General features: G+C 40.1%; 2 gene segments (V, D, J or C); both read left to right on the plus strand.

Annotated features, from left to right (window-relative positions):
- LOC136336050 (T-cell receptor alpha chain constant-like) overlaps nucleotides 1-26,268 on the plus strand; it is a 503,949-nt gene that overhangs the window by 390,285 nt on the left and 87,396 nt on the right.
- Nucleotides 1-26,268, plus strand: part of LOC136336051 (T cell receptor delta constant-like) — a 54,004-nt gene that overhangs the window by 24,285 nt on the left and 3,451 nt on the right. Inside the window, 1 exon segment of the C gene segment in view lies at nucleotides 23,784-24,062. Coding sequence covers nucleotides 23,819-24,062 — 244 coding nt within the window.

A 26,268-nucleotide genomic window follows, 5' to 3' on the forward strand; every position in this document is an offset into this window, starting at 1 on the left:
CATGATATATGCTTCTATCTGTTTGTATCTTTTTTTATTTCTTTCTTCTCTCTTATAGATCTTTTACCTCCTTGATTAAATTTATTCCTACATTTAGTTTTATTTTTGGTGCAATTATAAATGGGATTGTTTTCTTAGTTTCCCTTTCTGATCATTCATTATTGGTATATAAAAATGTCACTTATTTTTTAATATTAATTTTGCGTTCTGACACTTGATTGAATTCATTTATCAGTTCAAGTAATTTTTTGGTGGAGTTCTTAGCATTTTCTATGTACAGTATCATGTCAGCTGCAAATAATGATAGTTTTACTTCTTTCTTCCCAATTTATATCTTTTATTTCTTCCTCTTGTCTGATAGTTGTGGCTAGGACTTCCAGTACTATGTTGGCTAAGAGTGGTAAAGCAGAAAATATCCTGTCTTATTCCTGATCTTAAGGGGATTGCTTTTAGTTTTTTCCCCTATACGTAAAATGTGAGCTGTGGGTTTTTCATATATAGCTTTTATTATGTTGAGGTATGTTCTATTTCCACTTTGCTGAGAGTTTTGATCATAAGCAGGTGCTGGATTTTATCAGATGTTTTTTCTGCATCTATTAATTATAATCATGTGATTTTTTTATCTTTCATTTTGTTTATGCAATGTATTACATTAATTGATTTGAGAATATTGTACTAATCTTGCATCCAGGAATAAATTCTATTTGATCATGATGTATGATCTTCTTAATGTGTTGCTGAATTCAGTTTGCTAATATTTTATTGAGGATTTTTAGCATCTGTTAATCATAAATTTTTGGCCTATACTTTTTTTTCTTTGTATGTCTTTATCTGATTTTGGAATTAAGATAATGCTGGCCTCAGAAAATGAGCTTGGCAGTCATTCCTCTTCTTGAATTTTTTGAAATAGTTTAAGGACAACTGTTAGTTCTTTAAATGTTTGGTAAAATTCATCTGTGAAGCTATCTGGTCCAGGATTTTTGTTTAATCAGGCATTTTTATTTTATTATTCCTTCAATTTCATTGATTGTAATGTGTCTTCTTGGATTTTCTGAATTTTCCTGATTCATCTTTGGAAAACTGTATATTTCTAGAAATTTATTCATTTCATCCAGGTTGTCCTATTTGTTGGCATGTAGTTGTTTGTAATATTTCCTTACAATTCTTTGTATTCTTTGTTGTCAGTTGTTACTTTTTCTCTTTCATTTCTGACTTTATTTATGTGGGTTCTCTCTTCTTTTCTTGATGAATCTGGTTAGATATTTTTCAATCTTATTTATCTTTTCAAAGAACCAGGTCTTGGTTTCATTGATCCTTTATATTGATTTTTTAGTTTCTATGTCATTTATTTCTGCTCTAATCTTTTTTTTTTTTCAAAAGAGAGAAGGAGAAAGGGAGAGACAGACAGGGACAAACAGGCTAGAAAAGAAAGAGATGAGAAGCTTCAATTCTTCATTGTGGTATCTTAGTTGTTCATTGATTGTTTTCTCATATTTGCCTTGACTGGGGGGCTCTAGCAGAGTAAGTGACCCCTTGCTCAAGCCAGCAACCTTGGACTCAAGCCAGTAGTCATAGGGTCATGTCTATGATTCCATCCTCAAGCTGGTGAACCTGGCACTCAAGTCAGATGAGCCCACATTCAAGCTGGCAACCTTGGGGTTTCAGACCTGGGTCCTCAGCATCCCAGTCCGATGCTCTATCCACTGCACCACTGCCTGTTCAGGCTCTGCTCTAATCTTAATATTATTTCTTCCCTTCTATTCACTTTGGGCTTTATTATTCTTTTTCTAGTTCCTTTAAGTATAAGGTTAGATTTTTTTTATTTGAGATTAGTCTGTTTCTTGAGGTAGGCCTATATAGCTCTCAATTTTCCTCTTAAGACTTCTTTTTCTGTGTCACACAGGTTTGGGGCTGTTGTGTGTTCATTTTCATTTGTTTCAAGGTAATTTCTGATTTTTCCTTAAACTTATTGTTGACCCACTCATTGTATAGTAACATGTTATTTAGCCTCCATGTGTTCATGTGTTTTTCAGTTTTCTTTCTTATAATTGACAAACATATATATGGATCTTGTTTCCTAATCCATTCAGCTACCTTATGTCTTCTGATTGGAGGAGCATTTAAGCCATTTATATTTAAAGTAATTATTAATAGGTCTGTATTTATTGCCACTTTATTTCTTATAACTATATTTTTCTCTCTTTTAATTTTCTTCCTCTTCTTAAAGAAGACCCTTTACATGTTTAATTTTTTAAATGCATACTAAGCTGTTTAGAATTGTCATGATGTCTATAATTTATTTTTAAATACATGACCAAAGTACAGAGCAAATATGGCAAACGTTAATGATAGTTAAATCTAGGTGATAAATCTATATATATTGATTCTGTTATTCTCTTTTTTGGAATGTTCCAAAATTTTTATAACAAAATATCTTTTTAAGTTTTATTTTTAACTGTCAAGAATTCTGCAGCAAGTGTAAACAATAAAAAAGTGAAATGCAATATTTCTTGAAAAGCAGCATAACTACTCAAAGAATGCTGCTCTGCTCAAAGAACTTCCTGAACATGTAGACATTTGAAAAAAAATTAATGCTGTATGTTCATATGACATATTTCTAAAATAACAATGAATTTTCTTACTGATTATATAGGTAAAATAAAATTTAAAATTTGTTAATAATGGCCCTGGCCGGTTGGCTCAGCGGTAGAGCGTCGGCCTAGCGTGCGGAGGACACGGGTTCAATTCCCGGCCAGGGCACATAGGAGAAGCGCCCATTTGCTTCTCCACCCCTCCGCCGCGCTTTCCTCTCTGTCTCTCTCTTCCCCTCCCGCAGCCAAGGCTCCATTGGAGCAAAGATGGCCCGGGCGCTGGGGATGGCCCCTTGGCCGCTGCCCCAGGTGCTAGAGTGGCTCTGGTCGCAACATGGCGACGCCCAGGATGGGCAGAGCATCGCCCCCTGGTGGGCAGAGCGTCGCCCCATGGTGGGCGTGCTGGGTGGATCCCAGTCGGGCGCACGCGGGAGTCTGTCTGACTGTCTCTCCCTGTTTCCAGCTTCAGAAAAATGAAAAAAAAAATTTGCTAATAATGTTTCACTTTTTGGGTCATTCTTATTCAAGATATAGGCATAAGTGAGGTATTTTAATAAAATCACCATCTTTTAAGATCTGAGGTAATGCTAATAGCTTAAAATCAAGCCCTCCACTTGTGTGGGGGTGGACATGTTCCATTCTTCTACAGATGTACCAATAAATTTCAATCAGTTGATTGTCAAGCTCATGTCTTCTTCAGTTGTTACAGAAATATAGTTTGGGTTCTGAATATAATGTGGTCAGACTTCTAAGCCTTCATTCAACCCTCCCTCAGTCATCAAAGCATAATTATCATGGATCCAGCATCTGACCCACAGGGTACCACCAAGAAGAAACCAAAGGCAGGTGACATGCAGATCCATGGTCTTTGACTCTAGAAATTCCAACCAAAATATTTGAGTCAATTTTATTATTTTTTTTTTTTTAGAAATAGAAGTCCACTGCTCAAAACGGCTTTTAACCACTTACTCATTGATCAGTCAAAGCATATGATAAAATTGGTCTGCTAATTCTAGCAAACAAGTAGAGCGAGGTGAGGCAGCAGAAGAAGCGTAGGGTTGACTGCTGCCATTGCAACTTTGGTAGCATGAACAATGTGGAATTAGATAGTGGTTCTCCAAGTATGATTCAGAAAACTCTAGGGGCCCTAACACCTTTTCAGACTCCATGAGGTCAGAACTATGTTTTAATAATACCAAAATATTATTTACTTTTTTCATTATGTTAACATTTTCAGTGATGGTGCAAAAACAATGGTGAGTAAAACCATTGCTTTTTAGCATGAATCAAGTCAATGGCATCAATTCTGTATTAGTAGTCATTATATTCTTCACTGCCACGTAATTTTTGGTGGAGGAGCCAGTTTCACTTTAAAATGTTATTGACAGGGCCCTGGCTGGTGCTTCAGTGCCCTGAAGTAGAGTGTCAGCTGGCATATGGACACCCGGGGTTCAATTCTCAGTCAGGGCACACAGAGAAGTAGCCATCTGCTTCTTTTCCCATCCCTAACCCTTTTCTCTCCCTCTTCTCCTCCTGAAGCCAGTGGCTCAATTGGTTCAAGCATCAGCCCCAGACACTGAGGATAATTCCATTGATCAGAGTGTAGCCTCAGGTGCTAAAAATAGCTTGGTTGATTGAGCATCTGCTATAGACAGGGGTTTCTGGGTGGAGCCTAGTGTGGGCATGCATGTGGAAGTCTGTCTCACTATCTTCCCTCATGTCACTTAAAAGCATAAAACAGGCCCTGGCCAGTTGGCTCAGTGGTAGAGCATCAGCCTGGCGTGCAGGAGTCCCAGGTTCGATTCCTGGACAGGGTACACAGGAGAAGCGCCCATCTGTTTCTCCACCCCTCCCCCTCTCCTTCTTCTCTGTCTCTCTCTTCCCCTCCCGCAGCCAAGGCTCCATTGGAGCAAAGTTAGCCTGGGCTGAGGATGGCTCTGTGGCCTCTGCCTCAGGTGCTAGAATAGCTCTGGTTGCAACACACCAATGCCCCAGATGGGCAAAGCATTGCCCCCTGGTCCCCTGGTGGGCATGCCGGGTGGATCCCAGTTGGGCGCATGCAGGAGTCTGTCTGACTGCCTCCCCATTTCCAACTTCAGAAAAATACAAAAAAAATAAAATAAATAAATAAATAAATTTTCAAAATAAAATATTATTGATGGTATTAGTTTGCTAAGGCTGCCATAGCAAAATACCACAGACTTGGTGGCTTAAACAACAGAAATTCATTTTCTCACAGTTCTAAGGCTGTAAATCCAAGATCAAGATGCCTACAGGGTTGATTTGTCTTGAGGCCTCTCTCTTAAGCTTGCTGCTGACCACCTTCTCACTGTGTCTTCACGTGGTCTTTTCTCTGTGCATGCATATTTTGTTTCTGAATCCAAATTCTTTTCTTATAAGGACATCAGTTGGATTGGATTGGACCCAACACTAAGAGTCTCATTTTTAATTTAATCATTTTAAGGTTCTATATCCAAATATAGTCACATTCTGAGATACTGGAAATGGGGCTTCAACATATAAATTTGGAGATGACACAATTCAGTTCATACATTAACAAAGTTGTAAAAATTAAATTTTATTTAAAAATTAGATACTCTTGAGCATGTGTCTTTTTAGCATTCTGTGTGGCAAAAGAAAAAGTACACATCAAGCACTTTTGCTATATTCCAAATTATGATAGTTTAAGGGGAAATGTTTGTGAAATTGTTTGAGTTACAAGCTAAATGAGCCAGTTTTTCTAAGAAACACTATTTTTGCTTGAAAGAGTGAGTGACAGACAAACTATAGTTATTAGATGTGGGTATTTGGCAGGCATCTTCTTTAAAATAAACTGAGCCTGTCACATCAAGAAAAAAAACTGATAATTGTTGCAAATGATAAAAATCTAAACTTGAGGCAAAAATTAGAGTTTGGGAAAACTTGTATCTGCCACCATGAGCTGGATGGGTGCCCAACATTAAAATACTTTTCTGATCTAAAGATATCAGTGGGATATTAACTACTGTGGTATTTTGATATCATATAATGAAATGTATCAACATATGGAAGTTGCTTAATTCACGAACCAATGTTTCTCAATTGACGAAAAGATAATGTTACAAAACCATACATGGATGAAAACGCCATCCAAAATGTAAGATAGACCAATATTTTAATCTAACAGAATATGGAAAGTTTATTAACATGGTTTCAGATTTCACACTGCAACTAACCTCTCTTTTCAAACTATGTATATGTATTTTTTCTCATATATTTCAGCGAATACAACACATTGTAATAGAATACATAAGCAGAAATAATTAAATAAGCCAACTCTTCTCCGACAGATATCCAAAAATTATTATCAAACATTCCTGGAGATACCCCTTCCTTTGGTCTACTTCCCCCATGTGTTTTAGCTGTTCCTCCTTGTTTGCAAGTTTCTTCAACAGCCTGATGTTCCCATTTGAATATACTGCAGTTTGTCCACAACCTTTATAGAGTATATATCAACACTGGGAGCAGGAGGTAGAGATGAATAAAGCTAGTTCAAAGTCCATATCCCTGAAGGACATCCCTGTCTAACATTTATTTTATTTCCTGGGTTGATATCCCATAAGTTTTCTCAGAGTGCTCTGAGTCTCTGAGCATGAGACCTGGTCTCAGCCAGGACTGAACAATGCCATGGTAAACCTGTCCTTCCCTCTGTTCCCCATTGAGGATGAATTTTCCTGGCACTGAGAACATGTGCCTATCACCCACACCCTTTTCCCACAGAAGAATATTTCATGCAACAGTGAAAAGTCACAGAGAAAAAGAAAATACCAGGTGACTCACTTCAGGGAGAAAGATCAGCTATAAGACTGAGATGATACCCAGAAATACTTTTAAATGATAAATGCTAGAATAAAAAATTAAAGAAGACTGGGTATTTTCTTAATATACTAAAAAATATAAGTGAACAAAGAATTGGAATACTTGATTTCCTTTATGTTCCTTTGAAGTTGAGTGCCTTGGGCAAGTTGGGAAAACTCTGGATCTTTCTAGACTCTTTCATCTGAATACTCAAAGGAGTAAATATATGATCCTTGAAGTCTCTCCCGGCTGTGACATTCTAAGATTCCTCGCCAGAGGCACAATTGATCCTTGACTAATCATATTAATGAAAAGAATGTGATTTGAATACTCTAAATATGAAGGCAACCTGAAACTCATTTCTATTTGGTTTTAGAATGTATTTCATGGTGTGGAGCAAATCAACAAATTCATCTTCCCAGTGGTGCTAAACTCAGGCTAATGTTAAATATCAATTTGTTTACCACTAATGTTGCTAGGCTCTGCCAAACAAATGTAAACTAGTAATCTACAAGGCAGGCTGGTGCCAGAAAGAGAGCAGGGGACTAGGAGTTGGGTTTATGTGGGTTCTGGCTATGGCTCTGTCACTTCCTAGCTTATCCTCTATGAACATGAGATGCCTCCTCCTTAAAATGGATTCAGAAGGCACTTTCTGAGCACTCATAGAGTCAGACACTGTGCTGCCACAAGGTATACAGAAATGAACAGCTTGGGCCTGGCACATTGTTAGTTCTACGCATATTATAGACCTCCTACATTCCACCTTGCAAAGTCATATGGTAAAGTACATAGATGTACAGTTCTGTTATAGAGAGGGAGTAAAAAGTGAGGAACCACAGCAACTGCATTCTCATCAGGATTCATCACCCTGAACCTCTGCCACAGCCACAGGATTGTAAATTCATTGTTCCAGACCCACAAGGTTGCATAGTTTAGGTTTTGGTATAATTCAAGATTTCAATTGAATCTTCATTCCCAATTTTTTTTTCCTATAACTAATTCTATTCAAACTAGTTTCTGATGACTGCTTAAAGTCTGCACTATGGTCCTAGGAGAAGGCCAATGTATCTCACAGGGGTTAATCGGAAGCTTAATCTGTTATTCAACACAGTGACTACCCACCTCTTGTGAGTTCAAAGACTCATATTTTCCTGCTTTCTGCCCTATGCCATGGTCTATTACACTGTTACTGATGTTATAACGTTTCTTCATTTCTACTTTTCCTATTTGTTTTGGGGGATTTTTTTTAATCAGCAAAAGAGTGTTAGGGTCTGTGTATGGAGATGAAGCTGCTTGAAGTTTGTGGGAGGGCATGCAGTCATACACAGGCCAGGCTGTTACAAAGATCATAAGTAAAAGCGTACTACTTAAATTAAGCCATGAATTTGGATGAGATCCTCCAGGGAAAGTCGGAAGATCAACCTTTTTCTAATCCTGCTCCCTTTTGATAACAACAAAATTCATGCTATCCTTTAATAGTTCACATTTAATAAGGTCACTATTTTTTTTTATTCAGTGAGAGGAAGGGAGGCAGAGACAGACTCCCATATGCGCCCCAACTGAGATCCACCTGTCAAGTCTACTAGGGGGCAATGCTCTGCTTATCTGGGGCATCACTCTGTTGCTCAGCCACTGAGCTCCTCTTAACACCTGATGCAAAGATCATGGAGCCATCCTCAGCACCTGGGGCCAACTCGCTGCAGTTGAGCCATGGCTATAGGAGGGGAAGAAAGAGAGTGAGAAAGGAAGAAGCAAGAGGAGAGTGGTGGGCCCTGGCTGGTTGGCTCAGTGGTAGAGCATCGGCCTGGCGTGCAGGGGTCCCGGGTTCGATTACCGGCCAGGGCACACAGGAGAAGCGCTCATCTGCTTCTCCACCCCTCCCCCTCTCCTTCCTCTCTGTCTCTCTCTTCCCCTCCCACAGCCGAGGCTCCATTGGAGCAAAGATGGCCCCGGCGCTGGGGATGGCTTCTTGGCCTCTGCCCCAGGCGCTAGAGTGGCTCTGGTTGCAACAGAGCAACGCCCCAGAGGGGCAGAACATCGCCCCCTGGTGGGCAGAGCGTCGCCCCTGGTGGGTGTGCTGGGTGGATCCCAGTTGGGCGCATGTGGGAGTCTGACTGTCTCTCCCCATTTCCAGCTTCAGAAAAATACCAAAAAAAAAAAAAGAGGAGAAGGGGTGGAGAAGCAGATCGGCATTTCTCCTATGTGCCTTGGCCAGGAATCGAATTTGGGATATCCACATGCCAGACCAACACTACCACTGAGCCAATCAGCCAGGGCCAATGAGCTCACTTTTGATAAGTTTGGGGTATATCACTTAATTTTCATAATGATAGACACAGAGATCAAAGGTAAACTAAGACCAGTGTCTTGAAATACCCAGAGAAGAGTTTTCAAACAGGGAACCACTGTGTCAAAAATCAGAGGTCAAACAAGAATATAAGTAAAAAGTATCAATTGAATTTAGACAGTCACTACGTCTAGTTGCACAATTGTGTCTTGCACAATGGCACTTGACCAAGGGGACAAATGAGATTAAGGCCCTGATCATGGAGCTGCATCAGTTGGAGACAGAGTAACCCAGGGGTTCCCAAACTTTTTACACAGGGGGCCAATTCACTGTCCCTCAGACCGTTGGAGGGCCAGACTATAAAAACTATGAATAAATTCATACGCACACTGCACATATCTATTTTAAAGTCAAAAAACAAAACGGGAACAAATACAATATTTAAAATAAAGAACAAGTAAATTTAAATCAACAAACTGACCAGTATTTCAATGGGAACTATGGGTCTGCTTTTGGCTAATGAGATGGTCAATGTCCGGTTCCATATTTGTCACTGCTAGCCATAACAAGTGATATGACGCACTTCCGGAGCTGTGGCGCGTGCATCCCACGTCACCGGAAGTAGTACTGTATGTGAGCGACGCTGCACTTTGACCGGCCCCCACTGGAAGTGCAGCGGGGGTGGATAAATGGCCTCAGGGGGCCGCATGCGGCCCGCAGGCCGTAGTTTGGGGACCCCTGGAGTAACCTTTTGTAGAGCATACAAAGGTGCCATCTGTTTCCCAAGCTTAAACCCAAACTGCTGCTTCTCCTTCTGCATGCACCCAGCGGGGCTGCCTTTGCTAAATTGCACAAAGCACCATATGGGCTACTGGCCCTGAATTTAGCAACCAGGGAGTCAGGAGAGTGGATAAGATTTTAAATTTATGTGAAAGCCCTGTGTAAATTGTTTAACACTATTCAGGTGTAAAGCTGGGGCAGGCAAAGGTGATTCAGAAGCTTAGCAGGTGACAGGAGAAATTACATTGATCACAAACATTTTCTGCCTAACCCACAGCATGTAGAATCCACTGAGACATTCAGATAGCTGACAAACTCTTCTGTGAGAAACTATTAGAGAGAAGACTGGCCAAAAAGCACAGATGAGAGTGGATGTGATGGTTTCAGAAAGTCCATTCTAGTTGCAAACTCCAGAGTGGATTAGTCAGCAGGGCAGAAGAGCCTCATACAGAAGCACCTGGGTGAGCCCGCCCTGACCCAACTGCCAAACCCTTTGATCTTGCTGGAGCTTGACTTGGAGAAAACATCCTGCCCAGAGGTTCTCAGAGTTCACATAAGGTGAAACCCAGGGAGGTTTTTGTAAAGCTCTGTAACATTGTGATTGGGGGGATACGCACAGTGCTACAAAACCCGCAGAGACCTGTACAAAAACTGCTGGGGCAAAGGTGGCACCTCCCTGGAAAATCCTCGGCCTGGCTACTGTGCCCTGGGAGATGAACACAGCATGCAGCTGTCCCTCCTTGCTCGGAGACTCAGAAAGATACCAGGAAGTTGACCGGGCCAGGAGAAGTGACCCCCGCTGCTGGCCTCTTGTTCACTGCTGGAGTGAAACCTTTTCAATACCTTCTTACAGCCACATTTGGGGAATACAAAAAGGTGTTTCTTTAAAAACTATCCTTGTCTTGGTTTTGTGTTGATTCTGTTACAAAAGAGAATTATATATATGAGCCACCTCATATGGAATTTTTGAATCCAAATCCCTTGAGAGATTTGCCTGAGTGCTTCACTTTGCCATTTAGGAAGATGAATTTCAAAAGACATTGAATTGTTTTTAGGCAGTCGCCAGCTGTAGTTGCTCATTCTAACACTGACTGTACTATAAATCACTGATCAGTGCTTCCCACCACCCCATCACTCTTGAGATGTCACATGTTATCTGCCCTGTAAGCAGCACTGGGGACTGTGGAGGTCTTGACACCGGCATAGTCATGGATCCAAGACCCATCTGTTTGGCAATGCTAGTTTTCCAAGACTGAGAGTTAGGTATGGGTCTAGGAGATGAGAACAATCTAAAATAGTAGAAAGCAACAATTCAGAGAACTCCATGTTCTGCCCTGGAAATGTTCACAAAAGGAATATGTGCTCCTATCTACCCCTCAGACAAAAACCTCCCAAAAGCAAACCCACCCCTATTGGCAATTGACTAAATCATCATGAACCATTTGGATAAACTGCAAGTGCCATCTTTCTAAGAGCCAAACCCTAAAGATCCTTCAGTCCTAAAGTAAATAGGAAGAAGAAAGGTGGGGGCACTGCTGAGGTTTTTGGAACGCCCTCAAGTGCTGTGATACAGACAAACTCATCTTTGGAAAAGGAACGCGTCTAACTGTGGAACCAAGTAAGTAACTCATTTGTCTGCTCTTTGATATTTAGGCATCCTCCATCTAAGGAAGCAGAAATATTAGGAACTATGAAATGGGTGGTAATAGCACCAATATAAGGTCAAGGAGAACTTTGGGGAAGATGGTTAATCCCTAGCATAAAATTTGAGATGGGAGGTTGTCTGTGAAAAATATATAGATAGACTTTGGGGCTGTGAAAATCCCACACAGCTCAAGGGAAAAGGAAAATTCTGCTCAGGGGAAATGGAAAATTCTGTTCAATCCATGGGACTTGGGTTGGGCTGTAACCACCACTAAGTCTTGTTTCATGTGCCCGAGTTGAGTCAGAACTGATCCGAAACAAGGTTGATCTGAGTCTGTGTGATTCTATCAATGTGGCTTCAGACAGAAACGATTCTGACCTTCCTTGAGCCAACACATGTTCTAAGGAGAACTCAGAACTGAGTCAGCCTCCTGGGCATAGAGGGTAGGGCCAAGGTACGTGGTCATTGGTGTTGCCATATTTCTCTTCAAAAGAAAGAAACCAGTGCCAGACAGCCGTTTCTAATAGGACTGCAAATGGAAGCTCCATTACAAGTGAGGAAGCTGGAACATTCTGGCTCCCAGTGAGACCAGATTCCAAGCAGAACAATGTGAATGTGTAACGTTTCCAACTAAGGAGTGCTTTAAAGTCTATAGGACATTGCCAGGAGTAGTTCCTTAAAGGCTCATGGTGATCATCCTCACGGAGAGGATATGGTGTCATTCACTAATTAACTGTTATAAAGCAATCAGTGCTAAACTCATCGAAGGATTGTACTCAACACAGAAGGCATCTTTTTGTGTCATTTAAGTGACATTTGAATTTGACTGTTCTTGGCAGCAGCTTCCAGTTAGATCATGGGCATTAATATTAAGCTAGAAAATGTAATAGAAAAATACAAAACCCATTTTAAAGCTCCTGAGGAAGTCTAGCAATGGGGTCAGTGGCCCCAAGTCTGCTGAGCTGTCTACTGGAAAAGTAACAGCATGTCCTGGCTTGATGCCTTGCCATTCTACTTGTTTTCCAAGGTAAGAGAAGACTCTAGAGAAATGAGATGGAAGGGTGGAATGGGATGGGCTCCCCTCAGAGAATAACTTAGAACAGGACAGTCCTGGGTATGTGAAGTGAAAAAGGCATAGAATTGAGGGCAGAGGAAAGAAAAAGAAAGAATGTGAGGTAGGCATTCCCCGACATCACACACACAAGGAGAAGAAGTGGTACAGGGGCTTTGTCTCCAAGAGATGGAAATCCAAAGCTATGCTAAAAGAATCAGAGCTGTGAAATTCAGGTTCTTTAAAAAATTATATAAGATCTCGAAAATTCAATTAATTCAGGCCCTTGCCCGTAGACATTGGCTTTATACTTGTTCAATAAAATAATAGTTAATCCATATTTCTGACAAAGTTAGTGACTGATTTTCCTCATCTCCCTTTGATCACCAAGTTCTTCCAAGTGAATTTAAGTTCTTCTGTTTCCTGACTTGTATGATCCTGTGTTTCCCTAAGTGTGGAATGTATAACAACACACAGTTTTAGATACAGTATACATAGATAGAGTTTCTTTTTATTTTAATTGTTCTACCTTTTAATGGGTATCAGAATAGTACAAAGAGGTTGTCAAACACATGAGATTCAAAGATTTCTTTCAATTATATTTGACGTTAAAAAGTGAGTAAATTTGAAGAAAACTACTAAGCAAATTATATGACAGATGGGTGTGACTAAAAAAACCCAAAAAATATGTGATTAATTGTAGTATGGGAAACACTATGCTGGTGCCCCCCATCGTCCTTTGAAATGAAAAAAATCAGGAGCATCCAGAGAGTGCAGGCCCCAGGATATCTTTGAATGGTGCCTTTTTTTTTTAGTCAACTAATATTGGATTAAAGAGGCATCACTGCAAACCCAGAGCCTTTATCATTGCCGAAACCTACGTCCTTTTGATTCAATTTCCAAATTGCCAGCTGCCAGGTAGCACAAAATTAACAGAACAGGTCTACACAAGCTCACAGACCCAAATCCACCACACCATTTAGCCCTCTAGGTAGAGAAAAACTGACGATACCACTTCATAAAACAGAACCAGAGAACAAGACAAAACCGTGTAGAATAAAGTACCACAATATAAATGTGTACCACTGACCATGACAATGACAGGAACTTAGAAAAGGGCCGTAGTCAACAGGAACATCTTCATAAACATAAGATATTAGATGGACTTAAAATAATATGGATTGTTATATATCCAAGCTGCCTGCAGATTCTGAAGCAACAGTTAGGCTATTTCCCTTCCATCTGCTATCCCCACCACCACCCTTCACTAAGGACAGGTTTCTACCTCCAGAACAAAACCAGTTACCAAAAGAGGCATTCTCCAAGCAAGGCTCATCCCTCACATTACAGCCCTGGTGCTCGAGGGTTCCTAAACTAAGAAAGGTCCAGATGATGATTAGAGCATCACTCCAAGAAAGAGGGGTTCACAAAATCCTCAGCTCATCAATATGCTTTGAAAACCCTCATTCCCTTCTTTGGGGTTCCCCTCACAGACCGTGGACATCCCCCAGAACGGGGACTGTGACCTGCTCTTCTCTCTGCCTGGAGCCATTTTCTCCCAGAGAGTCACACAGCTTTCTCCCTCTCCTTCTCCAGCTCTTTACTCAAATGTCACTTCTACTTAGGCCTTTCTCAGCCAACGCCTGTCATTCGGCAGTCCCCTTACCCTGCTGTACTTTTGATAACACTCATCTCCACCTGAAACTTTGTATGATTATTTACCATCTGTTCTTCCTGTTCAGCGAGGGCAAGGACTCTGAGTTGTTTCTTACTATATCCATAAATACACTGAAGGTCCTAAGTAAATGTTTGTTGCATAAAGAATGAATGAATGAATAAATAAATGAACAAATAAATGAATAAAACATGCATATGTGAACAAATGAACGAGAACACAAGTCAGTTGTGGTGCTGTGAGACAAAAGGAAGTAGAAATGAAAGCAAACTAGGAGCCTGCAGACCCAAGCCTGAGTCTAGCTCTGCAGCTTGTGACAAATCACTGTCACTGTATGTGGGCACTCTTCTAAGTGCTGGGGAATCAGTATGAACAAATCAGACAGAAATTCATGCCTAATTGGAACTATAATTCTAATGGCAAAAGGAAGATGGTAAACTAAATGAATGAATAAAATATATAGTATTTTATGTAATAATAAGCCCTATAAAAAAATAAAGCAGGGAAGAGGAATAAAGAGTAGGTGGGAGCAGTGTGCAATTTTTAACAAAGGCTTCACAGAAGGCCTCTTTGGAAATGTAACATTTTAGCAGAGACCTGAGTGGGTGGCAGAGTGAGCCATGCAGATATTGGGAAGAAGAGCAACTCCAGGCAGAAGGAACACAGGTGCAGCCTGGGGTGTGCAAAGGATAGCAAGGAGGTTTCCGTGGGCTGGAGGAAGGTGAGCAACAGGAGAGATTCTGAAAATAAGGTCAGTTGGTAGTGGGAGTGGGGAGGGGATGGCTTATAGAATACTGTAAGGACTGCAGCTTTTGTTTGTTTGTTTTTATTAATTTTAATTTATTGTGTTTACATGGATTCAAGTGTCCCACTAAATATAACTCCCCACCCCCACCCTGTGTCCCTTTTTATATCCCCTTTGCCTCTCTCCCTTTCCCTCTGTGTTATTGTTATGTGTATATACTTTCACTAATCCCTTTACCTTCTCTGATCCCAATGACTGCAGCTTTTGGATTCAAAAGGGAAGATTAAAGAATGGAATAGGAGTCGCACCTGACCTAGAGAAAAGACGAACAGAGACAGAAACCTAGATTCCGGTCCTCACCCATGGCCCTAAGAAATGGTCATTCTCATCTCAAACACCAAATACATAGGATTCTGTTCTCCCTCAGCAACTTGCCCTACAATTCTGCCCCGGGGAGCTCTAAACTTACTGAAATTACATTCTTCAAGTAAAACTTTTTTTCTCTGTGTCTAATCCTAATAAACATTCTAATAATTACACCTGGGCTTTCTAGTTCAGAGAAAGCTTTCTATACATCCTTTCACTTAACCTTACAACCTCCCAATACAGAAGATATTTACCTTGTTTTATAAAGGAGGTAAATGGCCAAACTACACACTTAGTAAGGGACAGACTTGAACTAGGTCTCAGGTTTTCTGACATCTTTCTTCTTCACCACACCTGAGAAGCCCTCTCCATTTGTGGTGATTCTCAAAGTATGATATGGAGTCCTTTATGGGCTGTAGACAGCTGACAATGTGTATTCTTTCCCTGGTTTTTATGAGTGACACACAGGTAATCTTATGGACTGTGATTTTTATATACGACAGAGGTTAATTTAGCTGTCACTTTTAAGTGTGAATACATTGCTAAAGCTTGCTAAATTTGATATTCATGAATATGTTATTAAAATGTCCTGAAGATGCTAATTCTACTTTATACTAAGAAGTCTGGCTGCTGCGCAGTGCTTGGCAGTGATGCAAAGCTTTGGCTGGTTGTGAAATGGAATTCCCTTAGAAGGTAGGAATGAATGGGGTACATAACTCACTACATCTTTGCTCGACCTGTGTAGCCCAAAGATTGAGAACCACAACCCTATGACCAATGTGCCACTTTTCTTTCCTTCTAATCAAACTAAAAAACTCCTTTCCAGTCTCTTTCATTCAGAGCACAAATCCACATTGTAACATGGTTCAAGCTTCAATTTTTGTTTGACACAGTAATCACCTCCTGTTTTGTCCTAAAGGAAAGCCCCAAGACTTAGGAGAAAAGAGGTTAGGCCAGATGAGACAGAACATCTCAACCAATGTCTACTATGTGACTTGGCAACTAGAGCCTGGGTTACAGTAAAAAGAAAGTAAGGCAGTTTTTAGATTGGGTTTATCAGCTGTGAGGACTGATCTTTGGCAAAGGAACCTATCTGGAGGTAGAGCCACGTAAGTGACTTCTTTCTTCTTATTATGACCACCGTATTTGGCAACTATCTTTGTTAGATAGTTTCCCAAATCACCAGCTTGCAAAATATTTTTCAGGTTGTTGAAAAATCCTTCCAGCATGAAATTTAGCAAGAAATGGTTTGAGAGACAGGAACTGGGTTTCTGAGAAAATCCAGGATGGAATGTATGCTACAATGGATCCTCTTGATCCACTATCTTTCCTGAAGTCTTTGTCTCCCCTGTACTTAACTAACTTTAGAGAACCAGCTTACTTAATACCTGAGCCTTCACCATTTACAGATCTAGGTCATAACCAGATGTGTACTTCTGTACATCTAATAAATGTGAGGTGTAATGCTGAGCACCTAAAACCAAGTGCTAATCCTTCTCTTTGGCCCATAAACTCTGTGACTGAATTTCGCTGAACTCTAGTTTCCCTCTGGCTAAAACAAATGCTTTCCAAGGTGTCTTCCAGCTTTAGCTCACTATGATCATGATTATCATCTAGACCAACTCTTTAGGGACAGTTTAGAGAAAAGGCATAGGAAGTACAACGGTATAAATGTCTTATAACCTAGGAAGAATTCTGGGTTGTAATTTTTTTAAAAAAAGCACTGGAAAACAAGTAAAAGCTCTTTCTTTGAATCTATTAATTAGCCTGTGTGATCACAGAGGTTTTGACAAGTGATAACTGGAGCTCCTTTTAGTCTTATTATCTATTACTTTGGTTTGACAGATGGAAACTGAATTCTAGAGACCTGAGAGTGAGACCCAGCTTAGCCACTCACTGTCTAAACCACTCTTAGCCTCAGTGACTTCATCTGTAAGATGGATCTAATAATGTCACCTCATGAAATTTATTACAACAGTGTTTGTTGCGGTAGTGTAAACACAAGCTCTTTGTAAGTAGTAAAGTACTTATACAAATGGTTGTCATCTATAATTGTTATGATCCTTTGGACAGACTCCAAGTCTTTTGCATCCATGGCTGTTGCTCCAACCAGCATGCTCTTCCACCTCTAACTGAAGTATAGTTTTTTTGTGATTGACTTAAACCTTGAAGTTATGTCTCAACTGATTACAGCCTTTGGCAATTCTTAGCAAAACCAAAATAATGCCTTTCTCCCTGTGAAAAGATGGTCCTGAAGCAAAACCTAGAGATGACATGTTGAAGAGATAATATCAGAAAACTTGGAGACTTTCCTAAATGTTACACCCAGAAGACAACACACATCAAACAAGCTACCAAAAATGGAATGCTTAGATCTCAGAAACCCTTGCAAAATTCTATGTCTCCGGCTATAGTTGTTCTGCTCCACCCACCCACCCCCTTTCAAACAGATGGACTAGGCAAGGGGCAAATAGGTAGTAGGCTTTTTAGAATGATGCCTGAAATGGTGCCTCTGCAGCAAAACTCATCTTTGGAAAGGGAACTCAACTCATCGTGGAAGCAAGTAAGTCACACACTTTACTCCAGTCTGTATGTCCCTTGGAGTGGTGGCATAGTCCTGAATGAATGACATTTCTTGGAATGTCAGGAGATTTTAAATTAGAAATCCACTGAGGTTTGTTGATGTTATTGCAAAGAGTTGGGGTCGATTTTTAGGATAAATTTCTTAGGTTTCTCTTAAGAACATTTTCTATGTATGCTTAGAAATTGTGTTCAAAGGATTAGTGCTCATAGTCCTTTACAACTGCCTAACTAAAGCTCTAGTCTGGCCTCTTGATAAGGAACTGGGACCAGGAAAAAGGCAAGCCCTAGCTGAGGAGTCTCTCCACTGTTTATGAGGAAAAAGAATCATGGCCATGGTGTAAGAAGAGGGAGAGTTAAAAAAATAATTTTTAAAGAAGAAGTTAGATCAAGAGAGTTTTCTCTCCCTCAAATAACAAAAGTCAAACTTACCCTTGTCTCTTTTTGCTGAGAATTTGCATTATATCAATGTACCTGGCTCAAACTAAATGACCTACAAGGTCCCATACTAGTCTGGGTCTGCTGAGAGCAATTATGTGCTCACCTCCCCTGTTACCTCTGAATCTGAGAACTCTGCACAGGGTGCAGGAGACTACATCCAATACAGAAGCACAGCCACCAACTTCAAGACAATAGAAGAGTAATGGTGCTTTCCTGGAGACCTTGACCACTAGTAGTCTCTCCCAGGGTTTGGAAATCCAGAGGTTATATTCAGGTAATTGGGGTAGCTGCCAACACTGGGACCAGTCTAGAAAACAACAGTCTTTCAAAACTTTCACAAAATGCCAAGTCCAATGGGGTAGGTGTTACCACTTACATGGTGAGATTTTGTTTTGTTTTGTTTTAATTTCAGAGGAAATAAAGGACTGTGTAAAGGTACATAATGTGACTAGGCTGACAGTCTTGAAAGCAACTGGTAGTGCCAACAGGGCCTGTGCCTCTCAGAGGGTAATGTAAACTCACAAGGGTTTTGATTGCCTGTTGCTTCCAGGGAAATAGTGAAATCTGGTGAGTTTTCTTATCTTTAAGGGGAGAGCAACTAGAGTAATAAAAAGAAGGACAGAAACAGAATTATGTTGTATGTGATTGCAGTCTGATTGATGTTGGGCAAATTACATCTGAGCAAAAAGTATTATGTTTCATTTTCCCTTTAAATCATTTCCACTTGAAATTCAGAATTACCTGCAGTGTTAGAATCAAATCTTTGAGGCTGTGCCTTTGGGAGTCTTAGGGAAGAAGGAAAGAGATGAAACTGGCACTTAGCCCCTCTGCCAGGACACTGACCACGCCTTCCGACCATACTCCACTTACTTCTCTGGTTTTCTCTTCCGGCGATAATGGAGTGTAATATGATGATGCTAAGCTCAGGTAGGGGTCGGGTGAGAATTTTATTTATTTATTTTTTTCAGAGACAGAGAGAGAGTCAGAGAGAGGGATAGACAGGACAGACAGACAGGAACAGAGAGATGAGAAGCATCAATCATTAGTTTTTCATTGCGTGTTGCAACACCTTAGTTGTTCATTGATTGCTTTCTCATATGTGCCTTGACCACGGGCCTTCAGCAGACTGAGTAACCCCTTGCTCGAGCCAGCGACCTTGGGTCCAAGCTGATGAGCTATTTTGCTCAAACCAGATGAGCCCGCACTCAAGCTGGCGACCTCGGGGTCTCGAACCTGGGTCCTCTGCATCCCAGTCCGACACTCTATCCACTGCACCACCGCCTGGTCTGGCAGGTGAGAATTTTAAATCAAGTTCCCAATCCTTCAAATTTTGTCAGTTAATAATGGCCCTATACAACTGTCATTCCCTTTAGCTCTGGTCCTAGACTCTTGATTCTCGGTGATGAGATGGAGAAATCCATAGGGTCCCTTAAGTTCATTTTCATAAATTACTATATCCTCCTGACATTTGTATCTAGACCCAGAGTCAGGAGAAATACCAAGGCAAAAATAAGCAATGGAAGTAAGCACAGGCTCCTCTGACCCGCATTCACAGCACTCAACACTGCTGGGCTCCCCCCGCAGCTGCCAATTTCTTGTTCAACCATCAGGTCCTTCAAAAGCCTTTCCCCGGGCTCAGAGAATTAGAAAGCAGATTTGTTATTATTGTGACTCAGCCTGAATGATGGAGGGGAAATAAAGCTTCAAATCAAAAAGCAGTATCTGCGACCCAACAGAAGGGAGCCAGAATGTGAAAACAAGACCTGTGCCTAAAGCCTCCGGTTCTAACATTCATTGTAAGAAATGTCAAAATTCAGTGTCACATCCCTATTCCCAAGGCTATTGCGTTCTTCTTAGAGAGGTCTTCCAACAAACCAGGAGTAAATTTTTCATCTTAAAGGCAGCTCTTGGTCACCTGTCACCCTCTTCTCTTGTTCTGCCTCAGGACTGTCCTGTCCCAATGTTTCTCGGCTGGAGATTTCATGCTTACATTTTTATTCAGCATTTTAACTATTATTAGCTTCAAAGAGAACTGAGACTCTGCGCGCTTCGCCCCTGAGCTCATCAAGGGCAGCTTTGTAGTTCTCTGAGCTGTGGGGTCTCTTTGCTGGGACCCAGGCTGGGGAGGCAGGACACAGATGTTCTAGGTCAGGCCCCAGGGCCAGCCCCAGGCTGGTTACTTGTGAGGCAGCATCTCAGTGTGCTCCTGGGACACCCGACAGATGTTTTTTGGAGCTGGCACCAAACTCTTCGTGGAACCCCGTAAGTTGACTTTTTCCCCTATATTTCTAGGGATAAAAGGAGTTTGGGGACTGGGACTGCTATCCAATTTACTTTACTTGAGCAAGTATACCTCGGACATGTGGAGTGGGCCAGAGTGGAAACATTAGGCTGAGTCACTGAAGTAGCTCTTTTTATTTTTAAAAAACATATGTTGAAACTATAGCTCCCACTTATTTCTGAAATCTTCAGAGCAGCCCAGAAAGCACAAAGAAATCTAGAACAATTATACTATAGTTGGAGCATATGGGTGAAGGAGGTACAGTGGTAGATACGCTTTGGCCCAAATGCTCCAGGAAGTTGCTTTATCCTTCCACATCCTTTTGGTTAAGCTGACTAGTGTGCCTGCCTCGTCGCAGCCTGAAAACAAATGTCCTGCTCCTTGGACGATTTGGGAGAGGTGGCTTACCTGGCAGGAGTAAACTGATATCTTAGCGTTTAAGTTAACTCCCATGTTGGCAGAGAGCCTTGAAGTTGTGAGTGACATTTGTTATAAATGTTGCAATTTGCAGGGAGCCACTCTAGGACTCTATGTGAATCTAAACCCTAGATGATTCCTAAGTTTATAAATTCAGAAAGACTGTTCAGGAAAGATACATACTTCTTTTTGATTTGTTTACCAGCACCTAACCTTAGCATTGGATTGGTACTCATAAGAAGGGAAAGTCTGAAATAACAATTTGAAACAAATAATATGTTGAAATGTAACTACATTTATGGGCCAAGAAAAAAGACAAAATTCTCAAAACTAAATAATTAAATCTTTAATTTAAATTTTGGACAATAGTGGCCCAAATTTGAAACAATTTCAAAATTTGATTTAGGTCCAATATAAAAATAAACTAGGGTACATATAGCAACTATACTGAATGCATTCCATTTAAAAAATAAAAACTCAATTCGATCAGATAGCATTTTCTTTGGTTACATGATACCAAGAAATGGACTAGATAAACAATTGTTTTAAACATATGACACTGACTGAGAAAGAGTATGAGAAAAATATTTTACCAAATTAATGCATTGGGCTCTATCTGAAATGATGACTAAGAGATTCAGAGCTCAGTATCGTCAGTGGATGATCTTCTTCAGACATCTGTATTGCCGGCTCTATTACATTGTTCAGACTATTCAAACCACCTCTCTCCAGTCCAAAGTGATCATTGACATTGAATGTATATTTTTAAATCCCAAGCAAGTCTAAATTAGCCAACTAAATCAGTCTAGGATTGGGTCATATGCCAATGTAACTAAGGAGATAGAGTTGTTCTGTTTTTGTTTTTAAATGGACAAGCTCCCTTTCTCTAAAACGCATAACTCCCTTGAAAATCAACTGAAATATATCTTAAACCAAAGTCAGTATAGTGAGCAAGAAATGTCACAGTTTTGAAGGGAGGTGAATGAACAGAAAGTGTGGTTTCTAAGCCGTTACTGCTGGGGTTATCAGAGTCTGTTATCAGCGGCTTCAGTTCTCACGTAGACTGAAAGCAGGTTCCAGGAGAACTCTTTGAAAAATCCCCAACTCCCCTCCTGTCTAGAACTAAAGTAAAAAATACAGGGAACTAGATTCTTAAGAATGAATTTTGCCCTGAGTGACTGGAATAGAATCTAATCTTTTAGTTAAGCTTCCCAGCAGATAAAAAAATAAAAAGGAAAATTATGATGGAAGTGATGAGGGGGCTTCTCTGAATAGCTGATTCTCTAGGAAAACCTGATCAGCTATGGTCCATTTACAAAGTGGTGATCAACAGGAATTTCCTGACAAGTAATTGCTCCATGTCAACCAGATGTCACTGATTTATTTGTTACAGCTCTGTTACCATGAGCTTTATAGCTAAAACCCAAATCCAGAGTCAGAAGAGAGCATTAGAAAAATCATTCCATATACTCATTCATTACTGACACTTTTTGTTTAGCGATACCTTATGTCTTGATTGTAGGCCATAATAAATAAAAGTACACTGGGGCCCTGGCCGGTTGCTCAGTGGTAGAGCGTCGGCCTGGTGTGCAGAAGTCCCGGGTTCGATTCCCGGCCAGGGCACACAGGAGAAGTGCCCATCTGCTTCTCCACCCCTCCACCCCACCCCCTCTCCTTCCTCTCTGTCTCTCTCTTCCCCTCCCGCAGCCGAGGCTCCATTGGAGCAAAGATGGCCCAGGCGCTGGGGATGGCTCCTTGGCCTCTACCCCAGGCGCTAGAGTGGCTCTGGTTGCAACAGAGTGACGCCCCGGAGGGGCAGAGCGTCGTCCCCTGGTGGGCGTGCCGGTCGGGCGCATGCGGGAGTCTGTCTGACTGTCTCTCCCCATTTCCAGCTTCAGAAAAATACATAAAAAAAAAAATTTTTTTTTTAAAAAGTACACTGGAATTGAACATATTTTTAACTTGATACCAAGAAGCTAAACTCAGCTAAGTTTTGAATACTAAGAGTCATATTCATAGAAGCTAGTAATATTGAAAATCAGCAGTTTAGCTTACGATTGGAAATATATTCAGATTGGTTGTCTTTCCTGATTTCAGGCATTTTCAGGGCTCTTTCTTTAGCAGTTATTTGAAGATAGGCTAAGAGTTCAAGTCTCCACAGATACAAAATGATCATAATTAGAAACTTTAATAAGGCACAATGGAAAAGACTCTTTACTACCACCCTCAAAGCTTCAAGACTTTTGGCTTGGGGGAGGGGGGAATAAAATGCTCATGCAGAGGAGCAGATAAATGGTAATTCAAGATGAGGCATGACAGGACAGGAGGCCGGGAGGAGACCCAATCATTGGGGCCAACATTCCACAGGTCCACCTAGAATAAAATAAGAAAAATGGACTTCACCTGGTTTTATATCTATAAGGAACTTCCTGAGAATGATAGTTGTTACTCTGATTAAAGACTCAAAGGAAACTGTAGGGTAGACTCTTACAAAAGAATAAGTATTCACCTAGAAAGAGAGATGTGTCATTTAACTTCAACAGATCTCTTCCTGTCTATAAAATGGAGGTGACACCCCGAAGTGACCCAACGCTACCATCCTCAGAGTGTTTGAAGCAGTTATACGGTCTTTTTCAGACCCCTGATTCTTTCATTGACATAATGCAAAGCATGAGCTCCTGCCCTGATCTTCCTCCAAGGGCCCGGGCATTTAAAATAAACCAACTGATGCAGACAGGTATTCAACCTGACCTTGATTATCCAGAGCATTGATGAATAAAACATAGATAATTCAAACTCAGATGATCCAGAAACTTTTCTGTAGTTGTTATTTTTCCATCTCTGCTCCCAGCCATATCTCTTAGCAGCTCCTGACTCAAAATCAAACTGATGGCCTTTCATTTCTGCCTCCCATGGCCATCCTTTCAAGGAGGTGCTAACAAGCTCAGGTCACTAACAGGATGTAGAAAAGTCTGAGTTTTAGTGTTTGGCCCTATGAAAATTGAGATGAACATCATTGTTTAACTCCAACACATTACAGATAATCATCTCATTAAATAAATTGATTATATTTGCATATATTTGCAGAAAGTCAGCCTCCTGCCAAACCATCCGTTTTTATCATGAAAAATGGGACAAATGTTGCTTGTCTGGTGAAGGATTTCTACCCCAAGGTTATAAATATAAGTCTCCAGTCTTCAAAGAAAATAATAGAATATGACCCTGCTATCGTCGTCTCTCCCAGTGGGAAGTACAGTGCTATCAAACTTGGTAAATATGAAGATTCTAATTCAGTGACATGTTCAGTTCAACACAACAATCAAATCTTGTACTCCACGGATTTTGAACAGAAGAAAAATTCTTCAGGTATGGTATCTGGCTTGAAGGGGCTGGGATTGTGGGGAAGAAAAGTTGAGGGAAATGGATGTTGGAGATGTAAACTCTTGACAGATGGCTCTCAATGTGGTATCATACTGGAAACAAAATGTAGGGCCAACTATTCCCATCAATGGCTGGGAATTGAACTCTGCATTTCTGACCTGGAATCTTTTTTTTTTTTAGACAATTAAATTTAACAGGGTGACATTGGTCAACCAGAGTACATAGATTTAGAGAAAACATCTCCACATCATTTGTATAGTCAATTATGTTATATACCCATCACCTAAAGTCAAATCATTCTCCATCACCCTATATTTGTTTCTCTTTATGCCCCCCTCTCCCACCCCCTCTCTTTTTTCTCCCCCTCTCCCTGGTAACCACTGTACTCTTATCTATGTCCATGAGTCTCAATATTGTGTTCCACCTATGGATGGAATTATACAGTTCTTAACTTTTTCTGATTTACTTATTTCACTCAGTATAATGTTATCAAGGTCCATCCATGTTGACGTAAATGATACTATGTCATCATTTCTTATAGCTAAGTAGTATTCCATTGTGTGTGTGTGTATATATATATATGTGTGTGTGTGTGTGTGTGTGTGTGTGTGTGTGTGTATATATATATATATATATATATATATATATATATATATATATATCACATCTTCTTTATCCAATCATCTATTGAAGGGCATTTTGGTGTTTCCATGTCTCGGCCACTGTGAATAAAGCTGCAATGAACATAGGGGTGCATGTGTCTTTACATATAAATGTTTTTGAGTTTGGGGGTATATACCCAATATTGGGATTTCTGGGTCATATGGTAATTCTATTCGTAATTTTTTGAGGAACCACCATACTTTTTTCCATAATGGTTGTACTAACTTACATTCCCACCAACAGTGAATGAGGGTTCCTTTTTCTCCGCAGCCTCTCCAGCACTTGTTATTATTATCTGTCTTGTTGATAATAGATAATCTAACAGGTGTGAGGTGGTATCTCATTGTAGTTTTCATTTGCATTTCTCTAATAGCTAGTGAAGATGAGCGTCTTTTCATATATCTATCAGCCATTTTTATTTCTTCTTCAGAGAATTGTCTGTTCATATCCTCTTCCCATTTTTTTATTAGATTGTTTGCTTGTTTGTTGCTGAGTTTTATGAGTTCTTTACATATTTTGGATATCAGCCCCTTGTCTGAACTGTTGTTTCCAAATATCATCTCTTGTTTAGTCGCCTGTTTGTTTGTTTTGTTGTCAGTTTCTTTAGCTGTGCAGAAGCTTCTTAATTTGATGTAGTTTCATTCATTTATCTTTGCCTTTATTTCCCTTGCCTTTGGGGTCAAATTTATAAAATGTTCTCAATGGCCAAGGTCCATGAGTTTAGTACCTATGTTTTCTTCTATATAATTTATTGTTTTAGATCTTATATTTAGGTCTTTGATCCATTTTGAATTAATTTTTGTGCAAAGAGACAAACTGTAGTCAAGTTTTATTCTTTTGCATGTGACTTTCCAGTTTTCCCAGCACCATTTATTGAAGAGGCTTTCTTTTCTCCATTGTGTGTTTTTGGGTTCTTTGTCAAAGATGATTTGTTCATATGTATGTGGTTTTGTTTCTGGGATCTCTATTCTGTTCTGTTGCTCTGTGTGTCTATTTTTCTGCCAATACCATGCTGTTTTGATTATTGTGACTCTGTAGTATGATTTAGAGTCAGGTATTATAATGCCTCCAGCTTTGTTCTTTTTCCTTAGGATTACTTTGGTTATTCAGGGTTTTTTATGGTTCTGTACAAACCTGATGATCTTTTGTTCCATTTATTTAAAAAATGACATTGGAATTTTGATGGGATTGCATTAAATTTGCATATTTCTTAGGGTAACATGGCCATTTTAACTATATTTATTCTTCCTATCCAAGAACAAGGAATATTTTTTCATTTCATTGTGTCTTTTTCAATTTCCTTTAATGATGCTTTGTAGTTTTCAGTATATAGGTCCTTTACATTCTTTGTTATGTTTATTCCTAGGTATTTTTTTGTTGTTGTTGCAACTGTAAAGGGGATTTTTTTAGTTCATTTTTTTAAGTTTTATTATTGGCATATAAGAAAGCAATAGACTTCTGTATATTAATTTTATATCCTGCAACCTTACTGTATTGATATATTGTTTCTAATAGCCTTTCTGTGGAG

Source organism: Saccopteryx bilineata, chromosome 4, assembly GCF_036850765.1.
Source record: "Saccopteryx bilineata isolate mSacBil1 chromosome 4, mSacBil1_pri_phased_curated, whole genome shotgun sequence".
In the NCBI taxonomy this organism is placed as follows: domain Eukaryota; kingdom Metazoa; phylum Chordata; class Mammalia; order Chiroptera; family Emballonuridae; genus Saccopteryx; species Saccopteryx bilineata.